Raw genomic sequence first — 17,027 nt, 5'->3', positions numbered from 1 at the left:
AAATAGCACAGCGGTTGGGCCAAGGGTTGGGAATGACTTGGGAGAACGAGGAGTAACCACTGATGGACATTTTGGGAGATGATAAAAATCTGCCGAAATCGGATTATCGTGATGGTTATAGAATTCTATAAATACATTAGAAGTCATTGTACACTATTTTATTTTTAAGTCATCCCTGCACCCAACATGGGATTTGAACTTACAACCTGGAGATCACGAGTCACATGCTTCACTGATGGAGCCAGCCAGGTGCCCCTCACTGTGCACTTTAAATGGATGAGTTTTATGATACATGAATTATATCTCAGTAAAGCTTTAAAAAAATAGAGTGTGGGGCACCTGGGTGGCTCAGCCGGTTGAGCGTCTAACTTTGGCTCAGGTCATGATCTCACGGTTCATGAGTTTGACCCCTGCGTCGGCTTCTGTGCTGATAGCTCAGAGCCTGGAGCCTGCTTCAGATTCTGTATCTCCCTCTCTCTGCCCCTCCCCCGCTCGCACTCTGTCTCTCTCTGTCTCAAAAATAAATTAACAAAAACTGTGTGTATATGTGTACATTTGCTTTTATATGTACAGCATGTTGCCTCTGAGGATAGAAATTGGGCAGAAGGCACACTGCACCATATCCTTTTCTACCTTTTGCCTTTTGAATCTTGTATGTATTACTAATTCAGAAGCCAAAAGTACTGAATGCTGACTATGCTTTCTTCTCCCCTCCACCCGGTCCCCACAATTGCAGGATCGCCTATGCTGACTTCAAATCACAGGCTGATGCAAAGAGGGCCTTGGAAGACAAGCAAGGAACAAAGATTGGAGGGCTTGCCGTAGCTCTGGACCCTGTTGGAGAGAAAAGTCAAGGCCAAGAAGAGAGAGGCTGGAAGAACAGCACGCGGAGAAGTAAGGGACGCTAAAGCTCCGTAGACTGAAACTTGCCAGGGTCGGGTTGTCAGCCGGGTTCCCCAGAGAGGGGCTGCAATCAGGATAGGGACACTTTTTTGTTTTTTCAGTTTATTTATTTTGAGAGAGAGAGAGCAGGGGAGGGGCAAAGAGAGAGGGGAAGAGAGGATTCCAAGCAAGTTCCACGCTGCCAGCACAGAGCCCGACACGGGGCTCAAACTCACGAACTGTGAGATCGTGGCTTGAGCTGAAACTAAGAGCCGATGCTTAACTGGCTGAGCCACCCAGCGCCCCTCAGGATAGGGACACTTAAATACAATTTCTCCCTGTATTAAAAATGGGTAAGTCCTCCTCAGATCAAGTTAATGAGTATTGACCTAGTTAACTGTAACCTTGAAGTCTGCAAAAACACAGCACTTTGAGATACATCAGCTTAGCTCCCCTTCTTGGGGGCTCTCTAGGATTGTGTTTGGACAGGTTCATAAAGCTGTGGTTTCAGAAATTAGATATTTAATTCTCTTCAAGTAGAGTTTTTGTCAGGTTTAAACCAGAGACCCCAAACGAGTCCCTAATCTGCCTAATCTAGTGAGTAGTCATAATGGCTTCTACAGTATTTACAGGGGGAAAAAACCCCACAATTTATTATGAATATTTTTAAAAATCAAGAAATTTCACATAGAAATCTGGATTTCCAGCTTCTTTTGCTGCTGCATCAGAAAATCTGGTGGCCCTGGGGCTGCATTCCTACATGTGCGCAGTCATCTGCACAGGAGAATCAGAGGCTTCCTCTTAGCTGTTGACTACAACCCCCACCATTCACTAAGTTCTTCCCTAACTGAAGGAGCGAACAGCACACTTACACTTTGCAAAAATAGAGTCAGTACTTTTTTCTTGCAAAGCATTAGCGAAGGTGACATGTTAATATTTCTCATGCATTTGTCTCTTTCAAAAGTGGGAAAACGAAAGCTAGAGCAAGAAAGCCACACATTTCAAGAAAAATGGGAGCGAGCCTATTTCTTTGTGGAGGTAAAGAATGTCCCTACGTGTTTAATATGCAAACAAAGCGTGTCTGTGTCGAAGGAGTATCACCTCAGACACCATTATGAAACAAACCACAGCAGGAACCATGAGGGATATACAGAAAAGATGCGTGATAAAAAACTAAATGAGCTGAAAAAAAGACTGAAATTTCAACATGATGTCCTTTTGAACGTGAATAAAATAAGTGATGCTGCTATGAAATGCAGTTACGTATTAAGTGAGAAAATTGCCCGGGCGTCCAAACCTTTTACAGATGGCGAGTTTATAAAGGAATGTCTATTGAGTGCCGCGGAGATTATGTGCCCTGAACAGAGACACGCATTTGCGAACATAAGACTAAGTGCTAATATTGTTCCGCAGCACGTTGGCGATGTGGCTGGGAACTTACAGGACAAGTTGCGAGGAAAAGGTAAATCATTTGTGGCTTTCTCCATTGCAGCTCATGAAGGGGCTGATGTAGATAATGCCCCCCAACTGGCTGTATTTATTCGTGGTGTTGACGAAACTTTTGATGTGACCGAAGAGCTTTTGGACATGGTACCCATGACAGGCACCTCATCAGGAAACGAATTATTTGTATGTGTTGAGGAAAGTCTTAAAAAATTTAACGTAGACTGGTCGAAATTAGTCAGTGTTAGCACCGATGGCAATTCTGCACAGGTTGGTGTTGAACAACTTGTTACAGAACTTAAATCTAAGGTGTCAGGGCTTTGCAAAGACACAGAGCTTAAGTCTGTGCACGGCCTCATTCTCCAGGAGTCACTTTGCACTAAAAAGTTAAAAATGGATCATGTCATGGACATAGTAATTCACACCATAACCTGGATACGTTCCCATGGCTCAGACCACAGAGAGTTCAGTGCTTTGTTCAGTGAGTTAGATGCACAGTATGGAAGCTTGTTCTCCGTGGGACTTAAGTGGCTGAGTCGTGGCATGGTGTTAAGGCGGTTTTTCGAACTGTTGGAAGAAATTGATTTTTTCATGTCTTCTAAAGGAAAACCTGTTCCCCAGCTTACTAGCAAAGATTGGGTCAAAGACTTAGCCTTTCTGGTTGACATTATGACTTACCTAAACATGTTGGATATCTCCCTGCAAAGGCGTTCACAAGTGGTTACGCAGATGTATGACTCAATTCACTCGTTTTTGATGAAACTGTGTCTTTGGGAGACTCATTTGGCAAGGAACAATCTGGCCCACTTCCCCACGCTGAAATTAGTTTCCGAAAATGAAAAAGATGGCCTGAACTATATTCCCAGAATTAAAGAGTTGAAGACTGAGTTCCAAAAACGGTTCTCTGATTTCAAACTTTATGAAAGTGAGCTGACGTTGTTCAGTTCACCTTTCTCAGTTAATATTAACAATGTGAGCGAGGAGCTACAGATGGAGGTTATTGAACTACAGTGCAACACGATACTGAAAACGAAATACGACTGTGTCGGAATCCCAGAATTCTATAAACACCTTGGGAATGGTTACCCTAAATATAAGAACCATTGTGCAAAGATTCTGTCCATGTTTGGAAGTACCTACGTTTGTGAGCAGCTATTTTCAGTTATGAAACAACAGAAAACTACTAAGTATTGCCCCCAGTTAAAAGATTCAGGGGTGACTTCCCTGCGGCACGTCGCTGCACCAGATACACACCCTGGCGTCGAATGACACCTCGGGGCTTAAGAAAGGAATGTCACGTTTTGGATTTCAAATCTAAGGAGTAATACATTATGAGACTGATTATTTCGATTTCCAAATTGTATTTGTTCACTGTCAAATTTAAAATACAATCTCTGGCATCCTATGTTTGTATCTTACCACGTATAAAATAAAGTTTGATTATACCTTGGCGGTTTATTTTTCCCCTGCCGTACCTTTCTGGCCCTGAAGAGTGATTCACATTGGTAAACCTCTGCCCTAGAAGCAATCGCGTTTTTCCCAAAGGCACTTGTGAACCGGGGATGTGAACCAGGGAGTCCGCTGGATGAATGGGGTGTTTAGATGCCTAGAGCAGCTCTATCCCCAAGGATGACAGACTCAGCCTCTCTGGAGAGAGCTGGGACAGCATAGCCAATACTGGCCCCTCGGCTTCTCTTTTGGTGCTTCCATTTTGGATTTACACATTTCTTTGAAATTTCAATGTTGTCGGTCAGCATTAGAAGAAGTTGTGGCTGGTCCCACAGCCATTCTGCCTCTTATAGGCACGGATAGGCATTTCCTCCCCATCAGGGCCGCCCCCAAGGGGATGCAGAATGAGGTGTCAGTGTCGAAGGGCTTATGAGCATCATTCAGGGGAGAAGGCCCATAGGTACCAGCAGCCCCTTACAAAGGTCTGTGACCCAAAATGTGTTTTTCCACTGTGAAATTGGGACATGACTGCTCACTGTTACAGACACTGTATTTTAAATAGTCCAATTATGGGGCGCCCGGGCGGCTCAGTTGGTTAAGCGTCCAACATCGGCTCAGGTCACGATCTCACGGTCCGTGGGTTCGAAGCCCATGTCGGGCTCTGTGCTGACAGCTCAGAGCCTGGAGCCTGTTTAGGATTCTGTGTCTCCCTCTCCCTCTGCCCTTCCCCTGCTTGTGCTCGCTCGCTCTCTCTCTCTCAAAAAAAAAATTAAGTAGTCCAATTATGAAAGTGAAATGTACTTATTGTAGAACATTTGGAAACTATAAAGAAATAGAGGGAAAAGTCTATAATGTCAACAACCAAAGGTAACCCCTATAAATATTTAAATATGTTTGTTTCCTTTTACTTCCTATGAATTATTTTATATGGTTGAGTGCATTATGTCTGAATCATTTTGTGTTCTGTTCTCCTTCCCCCCTCCCCTCTTAACAGTGAAATCCTAAGCATCTGTCAGTCTTCCAAGCTCAAAGTTGAGTTTATCTGATTGCGTCAGGTGTGTACTGACGGGCCTTTGGCAGCCAGGGTGAGTTCTCTTGGCGTCACATAAGCCATAGGATTGATTTTTCTGTTCTGCCAGGCTCTGAGAAGGCCAGAGAAACACCCTGTTTTCTGGGGAAGGAATGGGAGATTACATCTGATGACACTCAGGACACCCTTTGGGCAGAGGTTCTGGGACCATTAATGAGCATGAAGAAGCTCAGCTTTCTAGATCTGACCTTAATCTCTGCACCATTTGCCACCACTGCCCTCCCTTCCCTCTCCTTGAAATCTCACTCTCATTTTCCTCCTTCCTCTCGGAATGCTTCTTCTCAGGCCCTCTCCTTCCTCTGTCCTTCAAATGATGATTTTCCTCCAGTGACTTTTCTTCCCTACAATTTACCGGTGGCTTTTAGCATGGGGGCGGGGTGGGCAGGGGACAGGGGAAGTCAGTCAGGGCTCTCTTAAAGCAACACTTAAAAGATACCAACCCAAGACGCCTAGGTGGCTCAGTCTGTTAAGTGTCCGACTCTTGGTTTTGGTTCAGGTCATGATCTCATGGTTCCTGAGATGGAGCTCTGGGTCAGTTCCACCCACTCGCAGATAGCATGGAGTCTGTTTGGGATTCTCTCTCTCTCTCTCTCTCTCTCTCTCTCTCTGCCCCTCCCCCACAAAAAATAAACTTTAAGAGATACAAACCCTTTTCCAAGAACTATGCACACATGTACCTACACGTGTGTTTTTATCACACTTTCAGGAAGTCTCCAGACCCTAGAAGCCCAGCTTGGGACCATCTAGTCCCATGGCTTCAATTATGTGCAAGTTTTCAGCATAGAATCTCCAGCCCTGCACTTCTTTCTAAATGCCAGCCTGGAAGCCGCTGGACCTCTCCACTGGGATGTCCCACAGGCCCTTTCAATGCATGGTGTTGATGATTTAATTCATCATTTCTCTCCCCAAACTCTTAAGCCAATTCTTTTCTAGTTTTCTTTATTTTAGTGAATGGTGCCATCATCCACCCAGTTCTGGCTCAAGGCAGAAACCTGGCAGTCATCTTGGACTCCTCCTTAACTTACTTCCCATTTCTATTTAGTTGCCAAATCTTGATTATACTACTTAACCAAGGTTTCCAATCTTCCCACTTCTCTACAATCCCATTAGTAGTGAACACTACCCTAGTTAGGACCATTGTCATCTCTTGCTTGAACTCCTGCAAAAGCCCCTACCTGGTCTCCCTGCTTCTGGTTTCCCCATCTACTATTCTTGGCTCCCAAAATATTCTTCATAGAGTTACCAAAAAATAAGTCAAAACAACATCATATTAAGTCACATTATTCCCCTGCTTAACATTCTGTGATGCTTCCCTACATCATTTATAATAAAAGTCAAACTCCTCTAACTCAACAAAAAAACAACCCAATTAAGTGGTCAAAGGACTTGTACAGACATTTCTTCAAAGAAGATGTACAAATGGCCAGTAAGCACATGAAAAGATGCTTCGCATCACTGATCAATAGGGATATGCAGATTGAAACTACAATGAGATACCACCTCACGTTCATTAGGTGGCTACTATAACACAAACAACAACGGCAAACAGAAAACAAGTGTTGGAGAGGCTGTAGGGTAATTGGAACCCTTGTACTCTGTTGGTGAGAATGGAAAATAGTGCAACCACTGTGGAAAACAATATGGTGATTCCTCAAAATTTAAAAATAGAATTGGCATCTGATCCAGCAATTCCACTGTTGGGTGTATACCCAGAAGACCTGAAAGCAGGGTCTTGAACAGATATTTGTATACCCATGTTCACAACAGCTAAAACATGGACGCAAGCCAAGGGTCTCCCAACGGATGAATGCATAAGCAACATGTGGTATATACATAACATTGGAATATCATTTGGCCTTAAAAAAGAAGAAAGTTCTGACACATGTTCCAACATGGATGAACCTTAAGAACATCATGCTGAGTAAAATAAGCCAATCACAAAACAAACAAATATAGGATGATTCCACTTAGGAGCTTAGAGTCGTCAGTCAGGATCCTAGTGGGGGGGGGGGGAATGGGGGGGAGGGGCTTCGTGTTTAGTGGGTATAGAGTTTTAGCTTTGCAAGATGAAAAGAGTTCTGGAGATGGATGGTGGTAGTAATTGCACAATATTACAAATACATTTAATACCATTGAACTATACACTTAAAGATAATTAAGATGACATGTTATTTGTACTTTACCCAGTAAAAAAAAAACGGAGGGGGCGCCTGAGTGGGTCAGTCAGTTGAGCATCCGACTTTGGCTCAGGTCATGATCTTGAGGTTTGTCAGTTTGAGCCTTGCGTCAGGCTCTGTGCTGACAGCTCAGAGCCTGGAACCTGCTTTGGATTCTGTGTCTCCCTCTTTCTCTGTCTCTCTCTCTCTCTCTCTCTCTCTCCGTCTCTCTCTGTCTCTCTCAAAGATAAATAAACATTAAAAAATTTAAAATAAAGAGGAAAAAAACCCCAAACTCCTCACCTACGATGGGACTACAAAGCCATATGTAATAGGGGCTCTCCTGTCTCCCTGATTTCTTATCCACTTTGCTCTTGGTTGCACACCTGATACTTGCCTTCTTTCTGTGCCTTGAGTCCTTTGCATAGCTGTTCCTGGAATATTCCTCTCTGGGTCTCCTGACCACCCAGGTCAGAGCTTCAGTGTTGCCTCCTCAGAGAAGCCTCTCCTGACCCACCTTAGAACGACCGCCCCCCCAGGCAACCCCTCCCTCTCCTTTTTTGTTTCCACTTATGTGATACCCTTACCCCAAAATGTTGTATCCTCAGTGTCATATCAGGAGGCATATGGAGTCCATTTGCCCCATTTCTGGTGATGTTATCTTTGATCATTTGCTTAAGATGGTTTCTGTCAGGTTCCTTCACTATAATATTACTTGTTTATCAGTATCTCATGGACAGATACTAAGAGACTCTCTCAATAGTCTGTTTCTTATCCTACTTTCTCCTATTAATTTTAACATCTATTGCTGATTCTTGCCTGAAACAGTTACCACCGGGGTATTTGCCAAATGGTGGTTTTCAATTTTGCTCCTTCTATATTTATTGGTTGGAATTCCATGAGGAAGTCCTTTCCCTTCACCCTCATTAATTTTTTTCTCCATTCATTCAAGTATTTATATCCATATGGACTCACAGATTCTTATTTTATCCTATAGCTTCTTATTCTAAGGGTTATAATCCTTTATGATCATTATTTATTTTGTCTATCAGATTGTCCCAGATTTGGCATGGGAGCCCATTCAAGTTGCCTCCTGTGTCCACTGATATGGGTCTACGTGTCCCCATTATTATTTGAACCCTTCCTTACCTTCTGGCACCACAAGGTGTTAGAGGCTCATCTTATAATTTCCTTGCCACAGCCGTGAAGATATGGCTATTCCCCAAGAAGTCTTGGGGACTTTCATTACAGAATGGCAGTAGACACCAAGACCTGGGTGCTGGGTGAGGTCATTGATGTTGGGCATTAGGACCTTCAGGCCCTCTCGGTGGATGGTCAGGAAATGTATGTACATACACATAGATACCAAAAGCTATTTTGACAAATCTGTCTGTAATTTTGAAAACTATGAGTTCACAATGATGGCTCTACTTCCAGCCCAACACCACAGTGTTTATTCTAGCTGACCCCCTTTCCATATTTTTAACTCATTTTTATGACAGAAATCTGGCTTTTATTAGTATAATTTTCTTTTTTTCCTTTTTTTAAATAATTTTTTAAGTTTATTTATTTTTGAGAGAGACAGAGAGAGCATGAGTGGGGGAAGCAGAGAGAAAGGGAGAGAGAGATCCCAAGCAGGCTCCGCACTGTCAGCCCAGAGCCTGACACAGGGCTTGAACTCATGAGCCATGAGATCACGACCTGCGCTGAAACCAAGAGTCGACACTTAACCAACTGAGCCACCCAGGTGCCCCAGTCAGTATAATTTTCTTATCTGCTTAGTGCAGATACGAAAAATAAACCTACTACTCAGGGTACAATATTGTACAAGTTTTTTCTTTAGTCTCAGGGTATTTGGTCTAAATACTCTTTTCTAAAGTTGCTTATTTGAGTTGTCCCCGTGTCCTCAGGGTTATTATTCATTTGTAGTACACTTGGGGTCATTTGTTCCTGTTTATATTTCACTTCGTGTCATCTCCACCCCTCCTCTTCCCCAATTGCTTGTTGATTAAAAAATGTTTTCAATAGTAATGATTCTAAAAGTCAGGACCATACAGCCATGTCCCGAGAAGTGTTACTTCCCCGTGCCTTCCACCTGTCCCACTCCCACCTTCACACCCTGTGACCAGCCAGGTAACCAGCCTCAGTTAGTTTCTGCTCTATCCCTACAGTATTTCTTTTCACACGTTCCCCTTCTTTACATGACAGGAAGCCTACTATAGATCGCTTTTGCACTTGGCTTTTTATACTTAACAGTTTCTTGGAAATTGCTAGGAGACCTTGTGAGCTATTATGTTATGGTGCTGCTTACTCACCTACAGTTCCGTTTCATCAAGTTCACCATCAGCTTTTGTGAAGTTGTTGAATAGTCTTGCCTCTTGTGCATGAAAAACAGCATGGACTATTTGGGGGAAGTGAAAGGTGGACATCTGGCCAATGCAAGGCTCTGAGGAGGGGAGGTGACGGGATTATGCTGATCAGTGTGGGCCTGGGCCACCTGCCTGAGCCCTAGGCCCAGGTGGGTCAGCACTTAGGCCAGTGGGTACCCTCAAAAATTATTAGGGACTAAGCAGAGAAGGGTTATGGGAGGTAACCACAGTAGTCGAAAACTCGAATTCTTCCTTTCATTTACTCCTCTGTGCAGGGTATCATCTCTCTGTTGTGGGATTGAAAGGGACAGAGAAGACAGGAGAGAATGGAGAGACAGGCAGAGGCCAGATGAGGGCGAGGGCCCTGGCTTGCTACACTTGGGAGCTGATACCCGCAGACCGGACTGGGACAGGGCCAGGGTGAGAAGGCAGGGAGATCAGCAAGGGTGTGGGCAGGGCCTGAACAGAGGCAGTGCCAGAGGGGACTGTCGGGAGGGTGACATCTGGATATGGAGGGACACCAGAAAAAGTCAATGATGCCTCCCAGGCTTCTTGCTTGGTGACCAACGGAGAGAACGAAGGCAGAGGAGCTGGTTTGAGGGAAGCTGAGGGTCTGCAGTGGTAGGCCATGGCTGTCCTCAGCAGGGAGTGGTGCTTTAAGCTGTGGCTGTGCCTGGAACACCAAAAAATAAGATTCAAAAGTGGGAGTGGCCTGATGGTAAGTGAAAGAAGCCGGGCCCCAAAGGCTACCTGCTGTATGATTCCGTTTCCATTACCTTCCTGAAAAGGCAAAACCATAGAGACAGCAAGTGGATCAGGGGTTGTGGGGGCTGGGACTGACTATGAGAGGGCATGAGGGAAACTTAAGGGGGGGCTGGCAGCATTCTTTCTCCATGATACCATGACTGTACATGTTTACTAAAACTCATTGAACTGTCACCCAAAAAGGTTGAGTTTTACTGTATGTAAATTACACCTTAGTAGGTGACTTCTTAAAAAATGGAAGGAGGGTAACCTGGGTGGCTCAGTCAGTTAAGGGTCCGGCTCAGGTTCATGATCTCACAGCTCAGGGCGGAGCCTGCTTAAGATTCTATCCCTCTCTGTCCCTCCGTCCCTCTCCTGTTTGTACGTGTCCTCTCTCAAACAATAAAAAATAAAATAAAAAAAAAAAAATAGAAGGAAGCCCAGGGGACACTGATGGCTGTGAAGCAGTGAGGAGAGAGCCCAGAGGAGAATGAGGGGAGTCCTGAGACTGCATAGAATAGAGACCTTGAGTGTCAGATACCAAAGGGGTCAAGTTAAGACCCAGGTTTCCAGCAGATGTAACAACCAGGAGGCCACTGATGACCTCACTGGAGAGATTTATTTTTCCCCCAATGTAGGGTCCCTGTCTTTCCCCTGTAGGGTCCCCGTTCTCCCCATGTAGGATCGCCATCCTTCCCCTGTAGGGTCCCCATTCTCTCCATGTAAGGTCTCCATCTTCCCCCTTAACAATTGTTAAGATTTCAAGATAGCGACAGTGAAGCACTAAACCAGTCCCAGGCCGCTCCAAAGTATGTATCACACACCCATGAAGCTGGCCCTGCTGCCACCTGAAAGTCAGGGCCCCCAAGAAGTCGCAGCTGCTTCAGGATCTGTCTGGAGAAGCCAGCAGGGTCTCTATGGAGAACAGGCTCACAGGCTTGGCGGGAACCAGAAATTGCCTTGGCGTTGCCACCTGCTGGCCATGTCATGCCACTGCACCTCCCTTCTGAGAACAGGACCTTGGATAGAGTGAGAAACTCAGCTCCGTAGGACCAAGTGACTAAGGCTGCCCTTCCTTCACTGAAGAGAAACAGTCCCCTGGGGCATTCTGCTGATGTCACACGAGCCACAGCACCCCAATGATGATGGCAGCACCTCACTGTCACGTTTAAACTTCTCTGTTCTTACAACCCCACAAAAGAGAGATGATACCCTGCACAGATGAGTAAATGAAAGGAAGAATTCGAGTTTTTGACTACTGTGTTTGCCTCCCATAACCCTTCTCTGTTGTCTTAGTCCCTAATAATTTTTTTTTAATTTTTTTTTTAACATTTATTTTTGAGACAGGGAGAGACAGCATGAACGGGGGAGGGTCAGAGAGAGAGGGAGACACAGAATCTGAAACAGGCTCCAGGCTCTGAGCTGTCAGCACAGAGCCGGACGCGGGGCTCGAACTCACGGACCGCAAGATCATGACCTGAGCCGAAGTCGGATGCTTAACCGACTGAGCCACCCAGGCGCCCCACTTAGTCCCTAATAATTTTTTGAGGGTACCCACTGGCCTAAGTGCTGACTCACTTGGGCCTGGGGCTCGGGCAGGTGGCCCAGGCCCACACTGACCAGCATAATCCCATTACTGGGCCACAGGGTGGGCCTCTAACCCAAGGCCAGTGGAGATGACTTTTTTTTAGCTGGGGCTGCTGGAAAAAATGTTTTTTAGCTCCCTCTAGACTCTAGGATGTATAGACATGAGGTTCTTTTTTTGACCGCAGCAAAAGACACTGACACCATGATGAAAGCTAGTCTAAGCATGAAGCTGACACAGAACAGTGGGGAAAGAAAGAAGAAAAAAAACTGGTACAGGACGACACCTTTGAGCTGCCGGATCAAGCCAGCCCTGAAGTGCTATGAGACGGGGCACCCAGAACCTTGTGGTGCTGAGAGCCAATGAACCCCCTGGGTATTTAAACAGTTTGAGCAGCTGCTTACAATGAAAGGTATCTAATCTTTAATCTGCATCTCTAGCCCCATCTGCTCTAGCTTTTCTTCCCGTCCTCTTGATCGTGAGTCTTCAAGCCCCTCAGTCTCCCTTGAGTCCTCAGCATGGCACCAGCCCTCTCTCTCCAGGCTTTTGCACATTCCGTTGTGCCTGCCCAGGGCACTCTCCCCTTGCCCACCAGGCTGACAGATCCCACAGACCCTTAGGGTCTCAGCCTCGATGACATCTCCTCAACGAGGCTCTTCCTGACTGCAGTTCCCTCCAGAAACATTTGCTGAGCTCCTGCTCTGCCAGACAGCAAGCTAGGCCCCACACCCCATGGGGGCTCTGGAGATGCCGGTGATCTCAGGGGAGGCAACCTGAGTCAAAGACTCACACTCGTGTCCTCAGACAGCAGAATGTGGCTGGGTGAATCTGGACATTTCAGAGAAAACCGGCAGGGCTGGAAAGCAGAGTCAGGGAGCTGGGAATAGATCTTACTCTCATGGGAGTGCCGACATGGTGAGGACGGTTAGGATTCTAGGTCTATTGTGAAGGTGGTCAGCTGGCCTTCCGTGTCTGCCAAGCTACGTTCCAACTTAGCTTCCGTTGTCAGTTTATGAGTAATACAGTCCTGGTCCAGTGAGGGCTGTATTTCTCCTTGAAGGTTCATATACATACATTTTTAATTTTTAAAAAAAATTTTTTTTAACGTTTATTTATTTTTGAGACAGGAAGAGACAGAGCATGAACGGGGGAGGGTCAGAGAGAGAGGGAGACACAGAATCTGAAACAGGCTCCAGGCTCTGAGCTGTCAGCACAGAGCCCAATGCGGGGCTCCAACCCATGAACTGTGAGAACCTGACCTGAGCTGAAGTTGGGCACTCAACCAACTGAGCCACCCAAAGGCGCCCCGAAGGAATTTTTTTATCATGATATAATTCACATACCCTAATATTCCCCCTTTTATAGTATACAATTCACTGTTTGTTTTTTGTATATTCACAGCACAGCTATCCAATTGTAGGACATTTTCATGACCTCAAAAAGAGACTCCATACTCAGTTACTCCCCATTTCCTCCTTCCCCTAGTCCTTGGAAACCACTAATCCCCTTTCTGTCTCTAAAGATTTGCTGATTTTGGATATTTCATATAAATGGAATCATGAAATATGTGGTGTTTTGCATCAGGGTTCTTTGACTTACCATAATGTTTTCAAAGGTCACCCATATTGTAGCATAGTACTTTTTTTTTTTTTTTCTAGTAATCTCTATTTCCAACATGGAGCTTGAACTCATGACCCAGAGATCAAGAGTCACATGCTCTTCTGACTGAGCCAGCCAGGCGCCCCACTTCATTTCTTTTTATCACTGAAAAATATTCTGTGGTATGGATATTTTGTGTATCCATTCATTAGTTGTTAATCATTTAGGTTATTTTACTTTTTGTCTGTGATAAATAATGCTACTATGAATGTTCATGTACAAGTTTTTGCATGGACATAGTTTTCATTTCTCTTGGCCATATATACCTAGAAGTGGATTTGCTGTATTATATGGTAACTCTATGTTTAGCCACTTGAGGAGCCGCCAGACTATTTTCCAAAGCAACTGCACTATTTTCCATTCCCCTCAGCAGTGTTTGAGGGCTCCAGTTTCTCCGTATCCTCATCAACACTTGTTAGGATCTGACTTTTTAAAAATTTTTTTTTAATGTTTATTCAGTATTGAGAGATAGAGACAGAACATGAGCAGGGGAGGGGCAGAGAGAGGGGGAGACACAGAATTCGAAGCGGGCTCCAGGCTCTGAGCTGTCAGCACAGAGCCCGACGTGGGGCTCGAACTCACAAACCGTGAGATCATGACCTGAGCCGAAGTCAGACGCCCAACCGACTGAGCCACCCAGGCGCCGCAGGATCTGACTTTTTGATTGTAGCTGTCCTAGTGGGTATGAAGATGTATCTCATCGTGGTTTCAATTTGTGTTTCCCTGGTGGTTAATGATGTTGAGCATCTTTTCATGTGCTCGTTTACTATTTGTATATCTTTGGAGAAATGTCTATTCAAATCCTTTGCCTTCTGCACCCCCCCCATCCTTTGCCATTTTTTTAAAGATTTTCTTTCATTTTTTTAATTTTTAAAAAATGTTTATTTATTTTTGAGAGAGGCAGAGACAGAGTGCAAGTGAGGGAGGGACAGAGAGAAAGAGAGAGAGAGAGAGAGAGAGAATCCCAAGCAGACTCCATCCTGTCAGCGTAGAACTCACAGAACCTGACTTGGGGCTTGATCTCACGAACCATGAGATCATGACCTGAGCCGAAATCAGGGGTCAGACACTTAACTGCCTGAGTCACCCAAGCACTCTGCCTTTGCCACTTTTGTTGTTATCATTAAATTGCAGGAATTCTTTATATATTCTGGGTATTAACCCTGATCAGATATATGATTAGCAAATATTTTCTCCCATTGTGTGGATTGTCTTCAACTTTCTTGATCATGTGCTTTGCAACACAAAAGTTGTGTGGCAGTGGTTTGTATTCTTTTTTTTTTCTTCCCCTGAAGTCCAGTGTATCCACTTCTTCTTTCGTTGCTTATCCTTTTGGTGTTCTATCTAGGAAACCATCGCTTCCTCTAAGATCAGGAAGACACACACCTATGTTTTCTTCTAAAAGTTTGGCATTTTAGCTCATTTAGGTCATTGATCCATTCTGAGTTAATTTTTATAAACGGTGTGAGACAGGGGTCCAGTCTCACTCTTTTGCATGTGGTTATCCAGCTGTCCTTGCACCATTTGTCGAAGAGACTATTTCTCCGCTGAGTTGTCTTGGCACCTTTGTCAAGATCAATTGACCATAAATGTGTAGGTTTATTTCTGGACTTTCCAATCTATTCCATTGATCTATATGTCTACCTTTAAAAATGTTTTTTAATGTTTATTTATTTTTGAGAGAGAGAGAGAGACAGAGCATGAGTGGGGGAGGAGCAGAGAAAGAGGGAGACCCAGAATCCGAAGCAGGCTCCAGGCTCTGAGCTGCCAGCACAGAGCCCGACACGGGGCTCAAACTCAACAGACCATGAGATCATGACCTGAGCAAAAGTCAGACACTCAACCGACTGAGCCACCCAGGCGCCCCTGATCTATATGTCTATCTTGATGTCAGTACCACACAGCCTTGGTTACCACAGCTTTGGGGTAAGTTTTGAGGTCAAAGAGTATGTCCTCCAACTTTGTTCTTTTCCAAAACTTTTGTGGCTATTCTGGGTCTCTTGCATGTTCACATGTGTTTTGGGATCAGCTTATCAATTTCTGCAAAAATTGTTGGAATTTTTACTGGGATTGTATTGAATCTATATATCAATTTGGGAAGTATTGCCATCTTAATGAAATTAAGTCTTCTAATCCATGAACACAGGATTTCCTTTAATGGTGCTTTGTGGTTTTCAGTACAATCTTTTGTTAAACTTACTCCTAAGTGTTTGATTTTCTTTGATTCCAGCGTAAACAGAATTGATTTCTTAATCCCATTTTTTTAAACGTTTTTTTCAATGTTTATTTTTGAGACAGAGAGAGAGAGAGAGAGAGAGAGAGAGAGAGAGAGAGAGAGAGACAGAGCACAAGCGGGGGAGGGGCATAGAGAAAGGGAGACACAGAATCCGAAGCAGGCTCCAGGCTCTGAGCCGTCAGCACAGAGCCCGACGCGGGTCTTGAACCCACGAACTGTGAGACTGTGACCTGAGCCGAAGTCAGACACTTAACCCACTGAGCCACCCAGGCGCCCCTAATCCCATTTTTGATTGTTTATTGCTATTTTATAGAAATAAAATTGATTTTTGCCCACTGATCTTATACAGTCTTGCTGAACTTTTCATTATCTCTAACAGGTTTTTTTTTGGGGGGGGGGGGAATCCTGGTGGATTTCCTACATATAAGATAATCTCATCTGCAAGTAGAGATAGTTTTACTTCTTCGTTTTCAAACCAGATGCCTTCCCCACCCCCATTACCCTGGATAGAACCTCCAATCCAATGTTGAACAGAAGTGGTAAGAGTAGACATCTTTGTCTCGTTTCTGATCTTAAGGGGAAAAGCTTTCAGTCGTTCACCATCGAGTGTGTTGTTAGCTATTTTGTCGATGCCCTTTAGCAGATCGGGGAAGTACCCTTCTATTTCTCTGTTGAGTGCTTTTATCGTGAAAGAGTGTTGGATTTTGTAAAATGCATTTTCTGCATCTGTTGAGATGCGTATGTGGTTTTTGTTCTTTATGGTTGACACTTTTTAAAAAGCAGTTGCCTGTGCAGGGTAGAGGAATAGGAACAAGGAAAGTGGGAGACGGGAGGGAAGAGACACTCTCTACTGTCTATCCTTTTATATTGTCTGGTTTCTTGAATGTGTTTCTTATCAAAAACTTAAATTATCTTTTTAAAAATCATGGTAAAATAAACATAAAATAGAATTTACCATTTTAACATTAAGTTGCAGTTCAGGGGCGCCTGGGGGCTCAGTCCATTGAGCGTCCGACTTCCACTCAGGCCATGATCTCCTGGTCTGTGAGTCTGAGCCCCACATCGGGGTCTGTGCCTTCAGCAGCTGAGCCTGCTTGGATCCTCTGTCTTTCTCTGCCCCTCCTCTGCTTGCACCCTCTCTCTCTTTCTTTCTCTCAAAAATGAATAAACCCTTAAAAAAAAAAAAAAAGCAAAGTCAAAAAAAAGTTCAGCTACGTTAAGTATATTCACATTGTTGTACAACCAAGCTCCAGAACTTTTTTTTCTGTTTTTTTCCAAAGATTTTATTTTATTTTTTATTTATTTTTATTTTTTTCTGATGTTTATTTATTTTTGGGAGAGAGACAGAGCATGAGCAGGTGAGGGGCGGAGAGAGAGAGAGGGAGACAGAATCCGAAGCAGGATCCAGGCTCTG

The 17,027-nt window shown here is 44.4% G+C and overlaps 1 protein-coding gene across 10 annotated transcripts in view; it reads left to right on the top strand.

The window, feature by feature from the left end:
• The window catches only part of LOC102900614 (general transcription factor II-I repeat domain-containing protein 2-like), a 30,891-nt gene extending 18,089 nt beyond the window's left edge, over positions 1-12,802 (top strand). For 8 of the 10 annotated variants that reach the window (XM_045034613.1, XM_045034610.1, XM_045034611.1 and 5 more), the window contains 2 exons: positions 737-894; positions 1,847-3,775. In XM_045034613.1, the coding sequence (XP_044890548.1) occupies positions 737-894; positions 1,847-3,594 (1,906 nt within the window). In that variant the 3' untranslated portion in view covers positions 3,595-3,775. Of the gene's footprint in view, positions 1-736; positions 895-1,589; positions 3,776-11,905 lie in introns of those variants that run through there. The other 2 variants (XM_045034616.1, XM_045034617.1) reach the window with 2 other exon arrangements.
• The last annotated feature ends 4,225 nt before the right edge of the window (positions 12,803-17,027 follow it).

This window comes from Felis catus, chromosome C1 (assembly GCF_018350175.1).
Source record: "Felis catus isolate Fca126 chromosome C1, F.catus_Fca126_mat1.0, whole genome shotgun sequence".
NCBI classification, from domain to species: Eukaryota; Metazoa; Chordata; class Mammalia; order Carnivora; family Felidae; genus Felis; species Felis catus.
This window is presented reverse-complemented; position numbering and strand designations above follow the sequence as displayed.